The sequence below is a fragment of the Takifugu rubripes genome, chromosome 18 (genome assembly GCF_901000725.2).
Source record: "Takifugu rubripes chromosome 18, fTakRub1.2, whole genome shotgun sequence".
NCBI classification, from domain to species: domain Eukaryota; kingdom Metazoa; phylum Chordata; class Actinopteri; order Tetraodontiformes; family Tetraodontidae; genus Takifugu; species Takifugu rubripes.
Window position 1 is genome coordinate 6,793,245 of NC_042302.1, and position 19,732 is coordinate 6,812,976.

General features: G+C 49.7%; 1 protein-coding gene across 4 annotated transcripts in view; it reads right to left on the reverse strand.

The window, feature by feature from the left end:
* Positions 1–1,468: 1,468 nt before the first annotated feature.
* The window catches only part of grm8a (glutamate receptor, metabotropic 8a), a 124,445-nt gene continuing 106,181 nt past the window's right edge, over positions 1,469–19,732 (reverse strand). For 2 of the 4 annotated variants that reach the window (XM_029825744.1, XM_029825745.1), the window contains exons 8-14: positions 12,032–12,171; positions 10,363–10,509; positions 9,298–9,719; positions 8,711–9,077; positions 3,293–3,433; positions 2,786–2,891; positions 1,800–1,849 (exon numbers count right to left, since the gene is read on the reverse strand). In XM_029825744.1, coding sequence (XP_029681604.1) covers positions 1,800–1,849; positions 2,786–2,891; positions 3,293–3,433; positions 8,711–9,077; positions 9,298–9,719; positions 10,363–10,509; positions 12,032–12,171 — 1,373 coding nt within the window. Of the gene's footprint in view, positions 1,850–2,781; positions 2,892–3,292; positions 3,434–8,710; positions 9,078–9,297; positions 9,720–10,362; positions 10,510–12,031; positions 12,172–19,732 lie in introns of all 4 variants that reach the window. The other 2 variants (XM_003972901.3, XM_029825746.1) reach the window with 2 other exon arrangements.

Below are 19,732 nucleotides of genomic sequence, written 5' to 3' on the forward strand. Positions count from 1 at the left end.
CTGGATAACTGGATATCTGGATATCTGGACGACTGGATATCTGGATATCTGGATAACTGGATATCTGGATAACTGGATATCTGGATAACTGGAAATCTGGATATCTGTATATCTGGATAACTGGATAACTGGATACCTGGACATCTGGATAACTGGATAACTCCTCCCTGAACAAAATCTGGGTGAGTGAGTAACTGAAGTCTACGTTTGCCGATTGAGGGATCAACTCCTGCAAAAGTCGCGCTGCACATTAGCACCTGCCTTGCAAACACACGTGCAGTTTTGCTGTTTTAACGTGCACGTTCACACGTTGGGTCTGAATCCAACTCTCGCCTTCCAGCAAAGCAGCAGGTGGTTTATTGTTTTCCTTCAAGGGCAATTCAGCTTTGCCAACGAGCGACACTAACCGCCAGAGTGTTGCTGCTTTTGTGTCATAATCCTTCGATTTTCAGATTTACCTTCAGCAGCAGCACCTTTTTCGCTGAGCTCTTCTATCGGCTACTCACTTGGCTCTCCAGCGCTTCTGAAGTTCAGACATTCAGGTGCTAGCGTATTTTTGAGGGAGGGGAATCCTTTTCTCGTTTTCTTTCTCCAGGCACACTCCTACATCAGCAAAGAGGTCCTTAACGCTGCACTGATGAGATGTTGGAACGTTTAACAGTGGTGAATAATTCATGGAGTCTAGAGAACTCAACTCTGGGAAGCACTTGAGGAGGTTACAAAAAAAGATGTGAGGGAGTCGGAAAAAGGTTGCTGAGGGAAATGCAACCAGGAAGTGCAACCCCTAACCCAGGTTAGGCTAGCCATGGCTGCGTACCCAGTCAGGGGTCAGAGTCAGGCCCCCAGACAACGACAGCCTGCTCCCAGTTACCCAAAAAAACCTCTTGTGTAACGAGACAGAGAGGCGGGGCTCTTTGCAGGTGGCCACCAGGGGGCGGTCAAGGTGCTTCGACTGACACTTTAAGGCGGCGACTTCAGGTAGAGTGGAACCAATAAGAAAGCAGCAACCTTCTACACATTTGCAAAACATTCCTTTATTATAAATAAATCTCCTTTTTTTTGTATAAAAATCGGCATGCTTCAACCATGGCGTTGGACAGGTTCACGACCCCAGGCTACGACCCAGTTAGCCAAGACAGCAGGAGGAAACGCACGTATCTCATTAAGCGAGGGCGAGCCATCGGACGGATGGTGAGACAAGGATGAAAAAAATCGTCACGACCACAAAAATACTTACGAGTAGAGATTAACAACGAACATGTTAGATTTTCTCTTACGTCTCTCTTTTTTAAATATATTTTTAAATCTCTCTCCCGAACCCACTGTTGCCCTTTGAAATATCACGTCTACAGGGATTTTTTTTTTTTTTTTTTTTAAGATTTTTATGTGTTTTTTTTTTTTAATTATTACTATTATTTTTTTTTAACACTGACTCAGTCCACCACCACCGTGCCCGACGGTACGTCACTTTTTTTTTTTTTTTAACGATGTCTTTTGAATGTACTCTTTTTTTTTCAGACGGGTTAGTTCGTAACAGGACCGATGAGCTGAGAGCGGCGGAAAAAGCAGGCACACACCGACTGGCTGTTTACGAGGTCCCACCTCTCTGTGGTTGGATGCAGAACAATAAAAAATGTCTCATGCTTGGGTTCCGTTGGGCGGTCGGTCCATCGGTTCCTCCGCCGGCCGGCTCCGAGAGGCGGATCCCTTTCCTTTTGATCTCTTTGCCCCGTCCCACAACACTTGCCCCCCCCTCCCCCTCCCCCAATCGCCCGTGTGCTCCTCTTCCGTGGTCCCTTTCAAATGGCGTGATTGTTGTAGCTGACGTACGTCATCTTAGTTGACGAAGCTACAAGGGAGGGGGGGGGGGCAAATGGACAGATGGGAGGAGGAGAAACAGAAAACAGGCCGTCATGTAACAGTTTCACCTCTGCAATTCACCTGAAACGCCGGGCATATTTGGCTAAGCCATTAGCGTAGCGTCCTCTCAAGCCTTCGTGAGTAAATGTCAGCAATTTGCGGCGGCCATTGTTAGCCTCCGACGCTTTCACGCTTTTATATTTCTCCTTCTGTCTCTCACATCTGCTTTGCCACCTCGCTGCCGGGATAATGGGGGAAAAGGTCCTTGATTAAAAGGAATGACTGTTGAGTGCCAGTCGGCTTGAAAAGCATCCAAAAACCTTTTTTTTTCCTTAAAGTGCTCTCTATGAAAATGTCAGGCGGCAGAGAAAAGTAAAGGCTGCTAACGAACGAAACGTTCGTCGGGCAAAGCGGGATGACTTTTAGGTTGTTGCGGGAGGATGATGACGAAGCAGTTTGAGTGTGGAATTAATGAATGAACTGTGACCCGCCGTCTTCAGCGATGCTAATAAAGTGCTGACAGGACAACTTTGCCCCGGCGGTTCTGGATCCTTTTATTCTCCCACAGAACAGCGCAAGAAAAGGCCCGACTCCGCGTATCCAAGTGTGTAACGGAAGAAAAACCGGCTCTCAACACCACTTACACACTCTGCCAAATGTTGGATTCACCTGCATCCTGCGGATGAAGCTCCGGGACGCTCGCTGCTCTGGATTTATTTCTTTTTTTTTTTACATTTTAAAGCCGTTGGTGTGATTTTACTTTGATCTGTTGGAGACCCTGATTTGATCTTCCTGACTTTTCTTTGATGCTTCCAACTGTTTTGGAATCTCAGTTCTTGTCGTGCGTTTTTATATCTGAAACTCTTGAAACTGGGTCTGTTTCTTTATATGTGTAGTCATAAAAAGCTGGTGTCCTCTTACTCACTGTTGGTCTCCATGCTCTCACACAGCTCCGTCTTCACCTCCCCGTTAGGCCGGTCTCCCCCCTTCTGGCTCAGCTTCCCCGACATGGTGGCGGCCGTCACGATTGCCTGCGATATAAAGTCAGGTGACCCTCTGCAGTGTAACCTCAACCGCTCCCAACCAACCAAAAGTCACAATCTTGGCGCTTTTGATGCGCTAACCCTGAACGTAGCATCGGTATTTAGCGTCAGTCCTTTGACTACTTTAGGCGAGACTCCGTACGCCAGAAACCGGCGCCAAACTGTTCCGAACAAAGCTTGCGTAACTTTTGGAGGTGAGCCAATTTGGAGCAAGCATCAATGATGACCCTTAACCCCCCCCAAAATTAGGAATAATGACCTCAAAGACATTCGACTAAAGCTAGCAAGGAGCTAATGAGCCAGCTCTCGAATGAGCAAGCTCTCGTCAACCTTGGATTTGGTGGCCTCGGCGCCAGTTTTTCAGTGAAACGTGGGGTCAAAATTCTCACCTTGAAGCTCCGTTTCCGCTTGGGAACGTTCTGCTCTGGGTGGAAGAGGATGACGTAGACTTTGGGCATGTAGAGCATTCCCAGAGACACGGAGGCAGACAGGCTGAGGGAGATGGTCAGGGTGGTGGTCTGGATGTACATCTGAGAGGAGACAGCGAGAGGAACATTGTGAGTGGTGATGGGAGCTGCAGAGGAGGGGGGTGCGAGTACGCTCGGAAGGCTAAACACAACCGTTCAGCTGGAGGATTTACCCGTTGGGACACAATTTCCTGAAACACCGGGGAGCTCCAGACAAGGTTGGGGCATCTAGGAAAGCCTCACCAGCTCAGAGCGCCACTGGGAACACTGGTCTCTGGGGCAGCCGCCTCGCTGGGCTGTTCCATAACCAGCATTCCCATAACTGCTGATGTGAAACGAACGATTTTCTGACAAAACCGGACCAGGATTTCTGTCAATCTAACCGGAAAAAAAAACGGGAACAGCTCTAAATTAAAAAGATGAATAAATAAACAAATAAATGTAACTAGCCTCTTTTTTCCCCTCCGGTCAGCTTAAATCACCTCCGTATCTAAAGCGTTCGGATGTTGAGTCGGATCGGGTTTTTTCCAGAAACCGACATGCTATCACGCTCCAGCTCTCACAGTTGGTCCTCACAGAAATAGAGAAAAGAAGAGCGGGCACACAGCTGCCCAGAGGTGCGAAGTGATGCTGCTGACAGTTGCCAAAGGGAAGACGGGCACAGGGATAATGATCCGGAGCCGGAGCCACTCAGGAAGACTCCCAAGTTGTTTTAATTTATAGATTAAAAAAAGAAAAACTCAGCTAAGCGCGGATGCTAGTGCGATAACGTCCAGTCACCTTTGGTTGAACTTTCCCGCTCTTATTTACGCTCAGAGTGTCGTCCGTCCACCTGCTGTCTGCAACTGATAATAGCCGAAAGTTAGCGGTGTCGGTACGAACGCTCTATTCCTCGGAAAGTGGAGATTTAGCTCCGGTTAGCTGCATGTAGCATTTCCCCTTGAGGTTTCTCAAACAGTTTCAGCTTGAGAATCGTTTCAAAGACATGTATGTGTATATTTTTAATTAAAGGGGGGGATTAAATATAGAAATACGTCTCCGGGGAGATGCTGGTGGCCCCAGGAGGCTTTGTAGCGCGACCACCTAGCTAGCTTAGGAACAGATAATAGCCTGCGAAGGCGATGTCAGAAGCTAATTAGCTGAATTCACCCACACTTTAAGAAAAGAGGGTCATGTGACACGAAACAATTGGGCTGAGACCTCAACCATACTTAAACATGTCTGGTTTTGTGTTAATTCTTGTCAGTATTTCAGAAAAAAACAAGCTAACACTGATTCAGTATCCTTTTTTCAACCAAGACCCTCGTCTGTCCTTGTTGGAGCTACTCGTAATACCTCAAAATTGTGTGTCAGTAAAGCTAAACTGGACTTTACTGGACTCACATTAAATATCCTACTGGGACAAAAAAGTGCTACCATGCTAATGCTGTTACCCACTATAATATACTGTATTAGATTTCAACCCTGACAATAAAATACTATAAGCTAAAGCCTTTATCTTTCTTTGGTATTAAATAACGGGTCACAATGTTAGGAACCAGTCCCGTAGCGTGCACAGGGACGAGTCTGCCACAACCAGCTAGCGTGACTCTCGCTAACGTCCAGGTTCTCGAGGAGCCTGGCCGACACTTCACCGCCTTAGAGGGCGGTGTGGTCTCGAATAAGAGAAGGCTCGGGTCCCTCTGCACACATGGTTCTGCACAGCCCTGGACAATTAAAACACCTGGTGAGGACACGGCAGAGTCAGGAGTGGCCGGCGTCCAGGCGGAGGTCACAGAGGTCACAGAGGCGTCTCCGCCGGCGCCGGATAACAAAACACCCGGTTGTGATTTTAATATTAAACAGGCTCAAAGCAAAACAGTCACAACCTCTGTGTGGCTGTTTATTCCCACTGAGATTATGCACAGTCCAATAACTCGGGTCGTTCACCGCAAAGATGGAAAACAGGTTCCACAAAAAACTGCCTCGCCGGGCTAGCATGCTAATCGCTAATGCAAAAAAAATGGCGCTAACGCAGAAAAGAAGCGCCGATGATGTTTGTTCCAAAAGGAGGAACGTGCAGGAGTGTGTGTTTGAGGCCAAGTGGCCTCAGGTCGGTCGGACGGACGGAACTGGGCCGAGCTGCGATCCGCTCAGCAGCAACAGCTAGCAGCAACAGCTAGCAGCAACGGCTAGCAGCGACGGCTAGCTCGCGCGCAGATGCGAAACGACACGGTTTGAAAAAGACTTTGAAAAGGGAATTTTCAGCAGAGGTTTTTTTCTTTTCTTTTCCGTTTGTGACTCTCCCGTCGTCTGCGATCCTGCCCGCGAGCGGCGCAGCGTGGCGCCCCCCCCCCCCCCCCCCCCCCCAACCACCCCTCCCCCCCGGGGCCCCCAGATCGTTCAACATCCCGCGGTTTGATGTTGGGATCTGACACTCGCTGTCTGTCTCCCTCCCGTTTCAGTCAGACGACAGAATCCCAGCAGGACCCCGAAGAACCTTTTTCCTCTTCATCCAACCGGAGCTTCACAGTATTTACACAGCCCCCCCCCCCCCCGGGGATCGCTGTCACAAAAGTTACAGCATGTGTCCGTCCAGGGTGTGCGGAGCAGCACCGGCGTCAGCCACAGGTGCTGAGCTCCACAGGTGGGCGGAACTTCCTGTCTGACCAAACAGAATCCGTCTGCGTCGATGAGAATTCGTAACAATATAAACGCTTAAAATGTGTCTGTTTTCAAACACAACAGACATGTTCTGTCAGTCAATGAGTCCCTGGGGGGGGGGCAGTCACATGAGAGGGGAACCACTGATGTCTGGGGGGGGTTTCTACTCAAACGTCCCGTCGAGAGGCCGATATGTTGCTTATATTGGTCCCGATCCTCCAGAGGGATGTGAACCGTGTGTGTGTGTGCACGTGCGTTGTAGCTAACGGCGGCTAGCTGCTCGTCTACTGGGGGCAGGAGATGGTCGGGCGGCCGTTTGTGAGACTGGCGGAGAGTGAGGAGGCTCGTGGGGGGGGCATGAAGATAAGGAGAGAAGAAGAAGAGAAGAAAGAGAGAGAGAGGGGGAGAAAGAGAGGGGGGAGGGAGGAGCTGTTTGGAGCCTCTGTGGAATCATGACCTATTTCAAAACAATGCTTCCCTTGTTGGTGATGGTTAAGAACCATCTCTCTTCCTCTCCCCCTCCCTTCCTCTCCTTCTCCATCCCTCCCTCCCTCCCTCTCTTCCTCCATCCCTCCCTCCCTCCCTCTCTTCTTCCCTCCCTCCCTCCCTCCCTCTGGAGGGTGTTTGTCAGAAGATGGGGGGCTAATGAAGGGGGGGTTTCCTGCATGACCACCACCCCTCAAAACTTCTCCTCTGAGATCCAGCACACGAACCCTTCAGACCCAGCTCATCGCTAATAGAGGTAGCATTTTATCCGTGAAGGCGCTAACGCCTCCTACGCGTTACCAGAGCCTCCGCTCGCACCTGCGAACAAATTAGCCGCCACCACACACCTTTTAGAGCGTGCACATCTCAGGGGGGGGGAGAAAACCTCGATCAATATGGCAGCTGCGCTAATGCTAACTGTCGGTGAGGGGCTATTATTGCAGCGGAAAACTTCACAAGCTAATCATGAGGCAAACCACGTTGTCGTCCTCCCACCAAATAATTCCAGTTCAGCCCAGTCGCCAAATCGATGGCCCTGATGAAGCCGTCCTCGTTACAGCCCCATCAGCCAGCCGCATCATTACCTGTGCGCTCCTCTCTCGTGCACTCTCTGCCAGCTGCCGTGCACTCCAGAGGAGGCTCTAATTACAAGCCAGGCACAGGCACACCGGCGGATGCTCCGGTTAGCCAGGGCGGACGCGACACGGTCGACACGGCGCGACGCTTCTGCGTGCACCCTCACCCTGCGAGCGTGCACGTGTTCCAGATGACAGAGATGATTGTAGCGAGCCCCGCGGTGATTCGAGTTCAGCCTGTTGGGAGCTAGCAAATGTGTTGTGTTATGCTAATACAGCGATAATTTCTGGGAGTGGTGAAGGAAAACGGTAGCAAGAGAGGAGGTCATTCAAGAAGCGCTGAAAAAGTTCTGTGTCAATAACCCGACCGGAACGTTCCGGAACTTAAAGGGTTTCGCCCAGAAGAATGAGAGCCAATGATTTCCCTGATGTGCGATTAGCCGCGATGGCTTTGATGCCCGCGTTTTACGACGCGACGGAGGTGAAAAGGAAAAGAAAGAAGAGCCGGAGAAGTGAAAAGCGCCCGACTCCACGATGCGGGTCCGGTCTGTTTTGGCGTCGGATGTGGATTCAAGGCGCTTCTGTCCTAAACAGCTTTGGATGTACGGCGCCGATGTTTATGTGCACGTTGTGTTCTCGCTAATAACTGGCAACAGTGCAACGGGAATGCTACGTCAGCAGAGGCGGAACATCACAAACAGTCAAACACGCTTGGTCGCCACGGTTCTGCTGCTATTATTAGCCACATTAGCTCATTATTAGCCACATTAGCTCATTATTAGCCACATTACAGCCCTTCCGTTTAGCCTTACAGAGAACTGCGACACCTCTTGGGTCCTCGGGAATGTGCTAAACCGAGTGCTAACGGACCTGGTTGCACATCAGTCGTACAAATTTAGTCATTTAAATGATTTTTATTGGTCATTAAGAGTTAAATCTGTGCGATTAATTGGCGATCCCTCGTATTTATCTCCCTCCCGCTCAGGCGCCTCAACCTTGTGAAAGTTACATCTCACATCACAAGGCCGTCAATAATTGACCGACGGTGGGAGGAATAAGCTTCGAGCGCAACCCTCTAAAAGCCGAGACCGTGGATCCAGTCAATCAGCCAGACAGAAAATCCCCTTGTACTGGCGGCGGATTGTCAGGAGATTCCAGAGCAAAACCCATTAGCAGAGCCGCAGTTTAAACACGCCTCTCGAGGGAGAAGCAGTTTTGATCTTTAAGTACAATTACAGCCTTGTGAACGTGGCGGCGGCGAGCGTTAGCCTGACAAGGAGAGTAAAATGAGTAAACCCAGAGCTGCTGGCCGACCAATCAAAACAAACCGCTCGGCTCCTTGAGGGGGCGCTAATCGCACATGAACCGCGCCGTCGTCGGGGTTTCACACATGCAGAAGTAGCTCCACTTGAGCATGTCGATTCCACACGGGATAAGGTGACGGAGCTAGCGGAAGGTGATGCTGAACGCGAGCTAGCGCAGGTGGATGGTGCTGTGCCGCGTGCTAACATTAGACAGCGGCAAATCCTTCAGCATTAGCTGCTAATAACAACGGGCGAATCGTTATCGGCCAAAAAGGCCTCTCACACAAACGTTAGCGCCACGCTAACCCAACGGCAGACACGCCGACTCCTACCCGTTCTGCCGACTGCGACGTGCCGAAGAAGATGGGGATGAAGGCCAACCAGATGATGCAGGTGGTGTACATGGTGAACCCGATGGGCTTGGCCTCGTTGAAGGTCTCGGGGACGCCCCGGGTCTTGATGGCGTACACCGTGCACGTCACCATCAGCAGGATGGAGTAGCCCAGGGAGCATATGAGGGAGAGGTCCGAGATGTCGCACTTCAGGACGCCGCGGGCCGCCATCGGGTCCTGGGTGCGCTGCTCGCCGTAGTCCACCACCGTGTGAGGGGGGTCCGCCACAAACCAGACGAAGACCCCCAGCAGCTGGATGGAGATGAGGGAGAAGGTGATGACCAGCTGGGAGGCGGGGGAGATAAACCTGGGGAGGAAACATGGGGAAGGGAAGTGGTTTTTGAGCGCTAACGTTTGAGCTGCTAAGTGGAAACAGCACAAGAAGTGAGGGGGAGTTCACGACTCTCATGAATAATGGAGGAAAAAGAAGCGATGAATAATGATGGCGAGCAGAGGTGGAGGACGGGTCTGAGCGCGCGGCGCCTTCCTGAACACAGGGGGGCGATAGCGAGCTGCTCTGGGCTCACCTGGGCGCCGTCACAGCCTTCTTCCCTTGCTCGAAGATGCGGTGGATCCTGTTGGTCTTGGTTAGCAGCGCCGCGTAACTGAAGCACATCCCCAGGCCCAGGAAGATCCTCCTGAAGGAGCACACGCCCACGTCCGGGGTGGCGATCATCAGGAACGTGATGGCGTAGCACAGGAAGATCCCCGTCAGCAGCACGTAGCTCATCTCCCGCCCGGACGCTCGCACGATGGGCGTGTCGTTGTAGCGCACGAAGGTGACGATGACGAAGGAGGTGGCGACGATGCCCAGCATGGAGATGAAGACCGGCACCACGGCCCAGGGCGAGTGCCACTCCAGCTTGATGATGAGGATCGGGACGCAGCCCGTGCGGTTGGCGTCGGGTCGCATCTCGTAGGGACAGAGCTCGCAGGTGAACTCGGAAGCCTGCGGGGAGACGGATTAGCACGACGGGGTCTCGTCAAGGCCGATAAAGAGCCGGCGAGGAAGCCTGGCGAACATCTCTCATACGGTTAAATTAGCTCCTGAAACTTCTTGATGCGCTAAACCTATTTATGCTAATATGCTGTAAATCCCCTTCGCTTTGATCTGGAGGCGTCGCAACAGATGGTTCATTTACCAACAAGTTCAGGCTGAGCGGCGGAGTCGCGCAACTCTGGAAGCCGTCTCATTAATGAGGGAAGAACAGAGGAGCGAGAAGAGGGGCAGGCGGCCAACTCGCCCTTCGGCTGCCTGGCTTCGCGTCACGCCGCTTGGCTAGTTTTCACTGCGCTGAAATCCTAAAATCCGAAATAAACGCGTCGAGGAGCTAATGGAATCTACAGCAAATACAGTCCATCTATCTGCACAATGAGTATGGATCCGACTCCGACAGGCTCAGAATGAATGAGGCAACTTAAACTTGCTTGTTTGTGGGTTTCTTTGCGGCGATCAATCATTAATCCCACCGAAACATAGAAAAATAGCTCTTAGCGCTTAGCGTTGAGCGGTTTAAAGCGTTTGCTGGGGGAAATCCATCAGGACTTCCACCTGAGTGGGAATGAAGCACCTGCGGGATGGCGAGGCCTACCTGGTAGTGGTACCCCTCGCAGCGCTCGCAGTGCCAGCAGCACGGGACACCTTTCACCACCTTCTTCCTCTCGCCCGTGCGACACGGGACGCTGCAGACGGAGGGCGGCAGCGAGGGGTCGCCCGACTTCCAACGCATGTTCTGGACCTGCGGACGGGAGGGGAGGGGACCAGATTCCAGACTTTTTATCTTGTTAGCAATGCACCTGCAGGAATTAGCATCGGGCGATGATTAGCGAGCACTGCTGGGCTTAATGCTAACACCAATGACGGGGAGCCAGCAGCCAGACCATAATCAGATCTGGCACAAATGGGCCATCTGTATTTCCTTCTCTGTGTGTGTGTGTGTGTGTGTGTGTGTTGGGGGGCACATATGTTCTCCAGTGGGCGGTTTGTTTATCTCAGCGCGTTGCGTAGCGGCGTTGAGTAAAGCGTAGCGCTGTATGCTAGCACGTACCGGGTCAACAAACGTTCATTAGAACTGATGCTGGAGAGACGAGACGTTGATTTAATTTGATTTGGTGCTGCACATTTATCCGTCAGGAGGAGGACGTGAATGGCTGCTGGTGACCACGTTACGTCGTCACGGCAACGGATTTAGCGCTTTTGTTGACACGCAAGGAGATGGTATCCAGCAACGGTAACGAGAGGCCCAGTATTTCATCCCTTTAATTATTCCGAATCAATCACGACCAAAAGCTGTGGATGTCTTTAAATATTCCATTGACAGAATGATTTTCAACCTGTAGGATAAGATTAGCATGCTAATTGGTGCATTTTTCTCCCCGTCTAATTAAGATATTCGTTTGAATATTGATTCGCGTCCTTATCCATTATTTTTTAAATGCCGCTCAGTTTCCACCGGCGACAGAAAAGTCAACATATTCACTTTTTTTTTATCTTCCCACCATCAAACGTTGCCGCTATTTTCGGAATATATCTGCATTCTCGACACTAGAAGCCGCCAAATCCCACACAGAGAACCGACCGACGACCCTTCCTGTCACCACAAGGGGGCAGCACCTGCATCCTTCGCTGCATTTTTACGGCCTTTTTTTATGACATTTCTTGGTTTTAATTTAGCACAGTTTGTTCCAGGAAGCCACCGGCGCCTCTTGTGCCTCACCTGCACCTTCAAACCCTCCGCCGTTAAACAAATCGGATCCATATCTCAATTTCTCAGCTGTCGACGCGCCCGATGGCGTGTGTATTAACGACGGCTCGTCCTTTGTTTCCTCGCTCTCCTTCCCTCCCAGTCAGCAAAGCCGTCCATCAGCCAGAAAGCACTTTGTGTCTATTAGTCTTCTCATCTGTCATCGCGCGCCTCTAATGAAGTCCTGGGTGGATTTGGAACTCGGAGCCCTGCGACATCAGCGGGAAAAGTCGGAGAACGCGAGTCACTGAGTCAAACCCCGGCTGGATCAGCTCGCGGTCCTGCCGGCTCTTTTCTCGCTGCGTGTTTTTGCGGACGTTAACGAGAGCTCGACTGTAAAAGCGCAACTTTCTGAGCGACTTTTGAGTTCAGCTGGTGACGATTAAGTCGTTTGTTCGGCGTCGGCGAAGACGAGAAACTAGCCAAGGAGCTAGCGCCTCTTCCAAAAGGGAATTAGCGTAAAACTGCGCACGTGAAACCATCAGAGCCCGTCTGAGCTCGTTGGCGTTCAGCTCACCTTTAGGTTGAGTTTATTGGTCCAGGAGCCGATGACCCGGTACTCGGTCGTGGACCTGTTGGTGATCTGATATTGGAATATATCGTATCTCCCCGGAGCGTCGCCGTTCTCGTTGAAAACCACCGGAGTTCCGGCGCTTCCTGGCAACAGATGAGATGTAAAACAGGAATTTAGAGGGCAAAAACAGGGTAAAATGTCTTAAAAGTGTCTCCATATAGCACAACAGTGTTGTTTGTTAGCATAAATTGCTGCAAAAATGCAAAAATCAATTAAAAACTGTCATTGTCTCCGTGATCATACAGGTCGACCCGGGAATTTCGAGCATTTCCAGGGCAAAAATGGTGCATCTGCAGGGCAAAGACGCTGCTCTCGTACACGAAGCTAAACTGATTTGTCTCCACAGAAATAATAGCGTTTATCTTTCATCCTCTGTATTGCTTTTTTTTTTGGGGGGGGGTCGTGTAGCAAAACGATCAAATCAAGCTGCAGAACCTGGCGAAAAGGAAACGGTATGACGGCTCACATCCGGTGGAAGTGCTGCATTATGCTAATAGCATCCGTGGACGATAAGTCACCGAAATGGTGCCGAAGAGAAGCAGAGAAATACTGAGAGGATTGAAAGATGACGGCAGGAAGGAGGAGAGGAAGAGATCTGAGCCTTGAATGTTAGAAGAGGAGCAAAATATGGAGGTTTGGGGAGGCAGGAAAGAAAATACAGACAGAATTCATGAGGGGAAAAATCAAACTTGATTATAGAGAGAGGGGGAGAGAGAGGGGAGAGGGGGGAGAGGGAAAGAGAGAGAGGGAGAGAGGGGGAGAGGGGGGGAGAGAGAGGGAAAGAGAGAAAGGGGGAGAGAGGGGAGAGAGAGGGAGAGAGAGGGGAGAGAGAGGGGGGAGATAGAGAGAAATGCTAAAAACAAACGTAGCACAACATCGTCCAGGTGACCAAAGTCAGGGTGAGATGGGATCACGTCCCGCCACCCTTTCAAGAGAGGATCAAAGAAGTGATCCACTGCTTTGATTGGTGGCATTACTGAGGTAAAGGTGAAGCGAGGCGCTACACACGGCCCAGGACAAACTTAGCATATTTGTGTCGCGTCTGTGTCCACATGCACTTCGCTCTGTTTCGACTCCCCAGGTGCTTCAGGAACGCTACTTTGACCGTCCTCTCTCGTTCCCTCTGTGCTGCTCTTCTCCTCCTCCTCCTCATCATCATCTTTGCTTCCTCTTCTTCCCATGATTCCGTAACGTTGAGGCAACAAACTTGTCCTCATCTGTATTGTGCTAGCAGCGGCTAAGAGGGAGCCAAAGCTCAGAGCGTCGCGGTTACCTTGAGTAGAGATCGTATCATTTACACAGTTTATATCACCTAGCAGCAATTTTCTGAGCTTTTATAGTTCCGCAGCAATCTCTGCGCCCACATATAAAAGGTGTGAGAGAGGCAGGAAACATCTATTCATTGTGGCGGGAAAGAGCGTAGCCGCGAACCTCTCATCAGTTCTGCACTTTAGCAGAGGACACTCGCTGTTAGCTGCCCTCAATCCTTCCGTTCCAATCAAAACAAAAACACGAGATGGTGCAATTCCACGATATAAAATGTGTTTAATCATTTGTCGAGTGCTTTGCTATCCAGTTTTAGCGCGACTCAGCATTTTGTCGAGCGTTAGCTTCCGAGAGATGTGAAGGTTCCCGCTTTGACCAATAAGCTGAATTAGCTGCTGTATGAGCCACAGTGGTGGTAGCTCGGTCTGCTGGGCTGAGGGTCCTCGGATCGAGACGGTTGGGGAGCCAGAACACTTTCAGAGCACTGCCGAGGTACCCTTGAGCAAGGCACCGAGCCTTTGCCCATCGCGAACCCTCCCCGTGATCCCGAAGGGAATAAAGCGGTTAAAAAGACTCGATGAGGCCGTGCCGCCACCTCTACTATCATGTAGCAGCGTGAACTGTTAGCCTTCGTTTAGCATAAAAGCTAAGTCATAATTGGAGTTAGACTATGTAAACTTGGGCTAACGCCCACTTGAGGCAAAGGTGTGACGCATCAATCAGGTAAATGAAAAACGAATAAAAATACAGAAATGAGTGTCGGAGTTGTCGAGTGAGAAAGAAATGCTAACGAGAACAAACCGAGTACGAGCTGATACTTTCTTGTACTTGTTCTAATCCCCCAGGTGATCCGACTTCGGCAGTAAGGCGGCGTTCTGACATGAACTCAGCACAAGCGTCTTCGAGCGAACGCAACGTCTCCTCACCCAACAGAGGCGGCGGCCGCTGTTCTACAGAATCTGTTGCTTCCCTTTCGGGATCCTCTCTGATACCACCAGAAACCCGGCAACTTCCTCTTCCAGATCCCAGACAGAAGATCGCGGTTGGCGGCACTTTTTTAATGGGATAAGAAAACGTCAAACGGAGGCGGCGCTGATTTGAATATCGGCTGGCAGACAGAGGAAAAAGAGGCCAGTGAAACGGAGTAGATGAAGAGCCGATAGAGCTGCAAGTTCAAATATATTTAATGTTGACGACAGTCAACCGGATTAAACCGGAGAGAGAGAGAGGAAATGTGGAATGCCAGCGACACTTTACTGTCACTCAGAGACGAGGAAGAGGAGAATAAGGAGGGGCATAAGTAACAGAGGAAGACTGAGCCCCATAAAAGAGGAATAAGCAGGTCTGCGTGAGCCGTCTGTGATGGCTGAAGCTAACGCCAAACATGAAAGGGAAAACGAGAAGGACGCGCACAATATCACCTAGCATGGAAGCCAAGAAAACTCCAAATTTGTGACAGAACAAGGCGACAGAATTGGAGAGAGAAGGAAGAGAATGTGAGGGGATATCAATTAGCTGAGACTTGAACACCCCCCCCCGGCGATGGAGACAGAGGACGGGAATATCCCTGGAACCGGAATTTGGTAGTCAGATAAATCAAAGAGAACAAAGGATGGAGGGAGCGCTAAATAAATGAGTTCAAGTGGAAAAAGCATCAGAGCTGCGGAGCCATTGGCCTCGCCCGCTTCATCGAAGAGACAAAATGTTCATGACAAGGAGGCAAAAAGTAGAGCCAGGAATAAAACAAGTGTGTGTGTGTGTGTGTGTGTGTGTGTGCGTGTGTGTGTGTGACATCATGCTCCCATCTGTGTAAAACACGTTCATATCTTAAATGACACAATCAGTTAAAGAGACAAAGATACAGAAACAGGAATCCTTGAGCCGGAACTTGTTTTCGGCACGCCAGAGACCGGAACAGAACTCGCGAGTTTTCCGAGCTGGTTTAGCGGAAGCATCCCTCCTCCGCCCAGCCCATAGTGGTTTTGGAATGCTCTCCTCTTCAAAAGCATCTCTCTCTTATCACGGAACGTATCCTCGCCGCTCTTCATCTGCATGTTTTCAAAGGAATCCCTCCCGCCCCTCCGGTATCACTGGGCCTTGTCTGAGCCGACGAGGAGGCAGACGAGAAGTGCCTCGGCAAAGCCGACAGATAATGGAACAGACAAAAGAAACAATGCGCGTTTGAAACAAGGATCCAGATCTTAATGGTCCTCTCTGTGCAGAGGAATGAAACAATTGGGCTCAATGGTGACAGTGAGACGCAGGCGCCGCCGCAACAAAGGGAGGGAGAAAACGGCTAAAAAGAGACAAACTAGTTTATGCATTAAACACACACAATAAGCGGTAATTAGAGAAAACTCATCTACTCCATCTGCGGGTGGGGGGGGGGGGGGGGGTGCGAGGAAGAGGGCAACGCCGAGCTGATCAAAAGAGACAAAGCAGCCCGAACGGGATGGAAATACACTTTAGAGGGAATAACGTGAGGGAGGGGAAGAACAAACAAAAAGGAAACAAGGCCTCAAGAAAATAAGAGGGAAAGGGTGTAATTATGAGGTGGAGTATGGATGTAACAGCAGTCACTTTTATTACAGGGTAATACACTAAAATGAGTCCTCGCACTACCCCTCCAGACCACTAGAGGGCAGTCTTGCAGGTATGCAACAGTATATATCACATTTCTCTCACTTTAGTCATCAAAATTATTTGAACATCACAGCCCCACAATAAACTCTCCTTAAGCCTCCCTTTGAGTTACAGTTGCTGGTTTGGGATTTTGAGGCCTCAATGTTCATTTAGATGCGAGAATGATGGACACACCATGGAGTTGTGTTCTACGTTATTCAGGTCGCGGGCTGCGTAAAAGCTAAAGAGCTTGAGGGTCGACTGTTGGTTACTGATCACCAAACAAGTTCCTGTTAGATGAGCGGGAGGTAGTAAAGAGGGGATTATCCTGGCATCTCAGGAGGCCTCGGTTGGATCTGCATTCTTTTAAACGTGGCAGGTTTCTTACTCTCCAACTTTAGACGGCAACAATTCCATTATTTTACCGACTCTAAGGTCGCTCTGACCCCAGCGAGGTTCCACTTCTTAACTCCTCACTCTGACAGCGTCTGCCTTTGTGTTTGCCTGTTCTCCTCCAGCTGGATATGTTAACGTGTCACTCACATTTACTTTTGGTTCCTGGTCACCGTGCCCTCGTGAAGTTTGATGTATCCCTTTCAGGCATTCTTTCTGTTCCATTTAAATGTCAGTTATGATACATCAAGGAACAAATGAATGGCAAATATATGCGCTACAAAACTGGGACTGGTCACCACATCAGAAACAGTCCACATCCATCCGTCCACTGCAGGGCTAACTTGTAGAGCTACATGTAAGGCTAACAACCAACCGCTCACACTCTCATTCATGCATAAATTCATACAATTTAGGGTCACCGTTCGGTCCCGAATGTCTTTGGACTGTGCGAGGAAGCTGGACTCCACAGAGAGAACCCACACAGGCGGATTTCTGAGCTAGTTGTTCCCCTGCTGGCTGGTCCTGGTATTACCCTGAGACCAGGTGTAGTCCAGTGTGGCTACCAACACGACACCCTGTTGATATAGGACATACCCATACTGTTGGTGTTTGGCTCAGGCTTTAATGACTTTGTTGGGGTTGTTTTTAACCATTTTCTAAACACATCTAAAATAGTTCACATGTTAAGACCATGTAATTACACGCCTCTTACACTCGTACTGGACCAGGAAAATGTACCAGACACATTAAAGTTCCACAAATAAACCGGACTCGATGGGTCAAACGTGTTTGGCCAGGATTGCTACTCCACCATCAGGATCATGTTGGACCCCTCAGCCCAGTCTAGGGGCCCTTGAAGGTCTGGATCAAGTGTCCCCACAGCATAGTGCCCCCACCACCTTTTTTCCACCAAATTTCTGCATCCATTTCCAGATCCTGTTACGCGTTTAGGGACACTTCTACTGCAAGCACCTCCACTCCTATTTAGCCTCTCGGGCCTTCCACTCGATCTGCCCAACATCATTAATGCGGGCTCAGGCCCCTCGTCTTCACATGAGTTCCTCCTCCGGCACCGTTCCATCCTCTCTGTGACTATTACAAGAGATTGAGCCTCATCAGCCACGAAATATTGACTCTCTGGGTCTAGACTGGAGGGTCAATGTTCCCGAGTCGGGCGGCTTTAATTAGTTAGCTGTTGCCGTGACATCTGACTCGTCTCCAGGTAGAGACCGTCTGTAATAAGGTCACATGACAAACCCACCTAATCATTTCCGTCTCTAAAGACCTCAGCAGTTGAAGTTTTGCTGCTACTTCGTACCAACCAATAAGAAAAGGCTTTTCCTGATGAATCAGTGTCTTTAGAAATGTGGGAGTGATGGCAACCAGAGAGCTCCGAGAGAGCGACACAAAACTTGGAAAAACAAGACAACAGAGGACGGCAAAGAGAGGCGGCGTTGAGAAAGAGGAAGAGAGGAGCAATACAGCGACAGGAGAGAGGCTCTGATGGAACGAGCCTCTCTGGTTGACCTGGGTGTGTGTCAGAGGGGGTCTGGTGGACATCAGAGGGTGCTGAAGCACGTGTTAGCAAACAGGACCGCTGCGATTGTGTAGCAACTGTTTCCAGATGTGCCCCTCTGCTGGTACCTCTGTTTGCTGACTGAAGTCTGTTTAAACTTGTTTAAATCTCCAATCTTTCTTTTTATTTCTTTTGTTTTCTACACTGAGCAACAGCTCACAATCCAAATGTCGTGAATTGCTGGACACTCCCCAGATTCCGCTAGCGAGGTGGCTCCTCCACCAATGGAGTCATCCCCGTCTCTAATTCGGCTTGGTTCCCTCCTGGTAGCGAGTTGGTATGATCCAGGGAGAAAACAACGAGGATCTCTTCTTCTTCATAACAGCATAAAGATCTCAATACTTGCTTCGTTATTGTTCTTTTGTGCGGCAAATGTGAGGCAGACATTGATGAGATTTAAAGTGCGCATAAAGGCGTTTAATTCCCGCACAAGTGAGCAATACAAGGAGCCAAACAAACACCATCAATCTTCCTTGTACAGATGCAGCGGATATACGTTTCCGTGTGAGGAACGGTATTTCGCAACCGTATTTCGCAGTTTGTCAACATTATTATGAGCCTTTGAAAAATTGATGTGGAAATTGCGAGACAGAAGCAGAGATTAAGCCGTCGTCCATCTGTTTTTCAGTTTTGGTGTCACTAGGCAACATGTTCTCTCCCCCAGTTTATCAGTGTTAGCGTAGCATGACTTCTCAATATGTGCACAGCATGACAGCTACCGCTGATAAAGTTGGTAAATATCATCAAAACATGCCCAAATCATGACTTTGACTATAGACCTCAAACAAAGTCAGAGTAAAATTCAGGAAACATGCAACAAACAAGTACCATTTGAGAAAAAAAAGTTGCAGCTCAAGGATTTGCTATAAAATATGCAGCATCACAAATCGTAAGGAGTTCTTTAGTGTCAAGAAGCCAAGCTAGAGGTGAACCAGCAGCTTCTGGCGTCTCACAAGGCTTCATTCAGAAATGGCAACACTTTTGTTGGGGGGGGGGGCGGATAAGACAAAGCCAACTCAGTTTCTAGTAGTAGTAGCAACAAAGCTAAAAACCTCCGGGGACCCATTTATGCATTTCGAAAACACTCAAGTGACAGGCGCAGAAGCTAACTGTTTTGAAATAAAGTTAGCCTGTAACCGTCTGCTTGAAACATTGATGAGACGATGCTCCACGGTTCCAAAACCTGCTTTATAATAATAACAACCGGAGGAATCCAGGCAACTTTCTGCTTTAATCAGCCCAACTTGGTGAATTCAAAGGTCCTGCTAGCATGGCGAGGATATACCGCTCATAGAGTCCACAAATGTGGGCGTTTGATGTGGTGACAGACAAAAAAGTGGTGGATCAGGGGTATTTCACCATGTTTTAATGGATGAATAGCGTTAAAACAAGCCAGCGTTTTAGCACCGTTAGCGCTTTTATGTCCTTTGATCAATACTCCGGATTGTGACACTTCTTGAGTGAGAGACGGCTATGGAGGCAAAATAAAAGGCTAACTCGTTTGGCCAGCCCTGTGCCAGTCACGCACCGTCTCTACCACCACAACCAGGCTTCCCTCCGTCGCCGCTTCGTTATCCCTCATTCACAACGCAGAATATCTGACAGGGGAACACAGGAAATGAAAAGACTGAGGGAACAGCAGGTACACGCCGCAGCGGGGACGGAGCGAAAAGGGTGTTAATATGAGAATATTCAAATGAGGCTTCTGATGTTGTTTAGGAGGAAATGAGGAAATGCTTTTCGCCCACTCGGAATTTTGTTGGCAGCAAAAGAAAATACTGAAG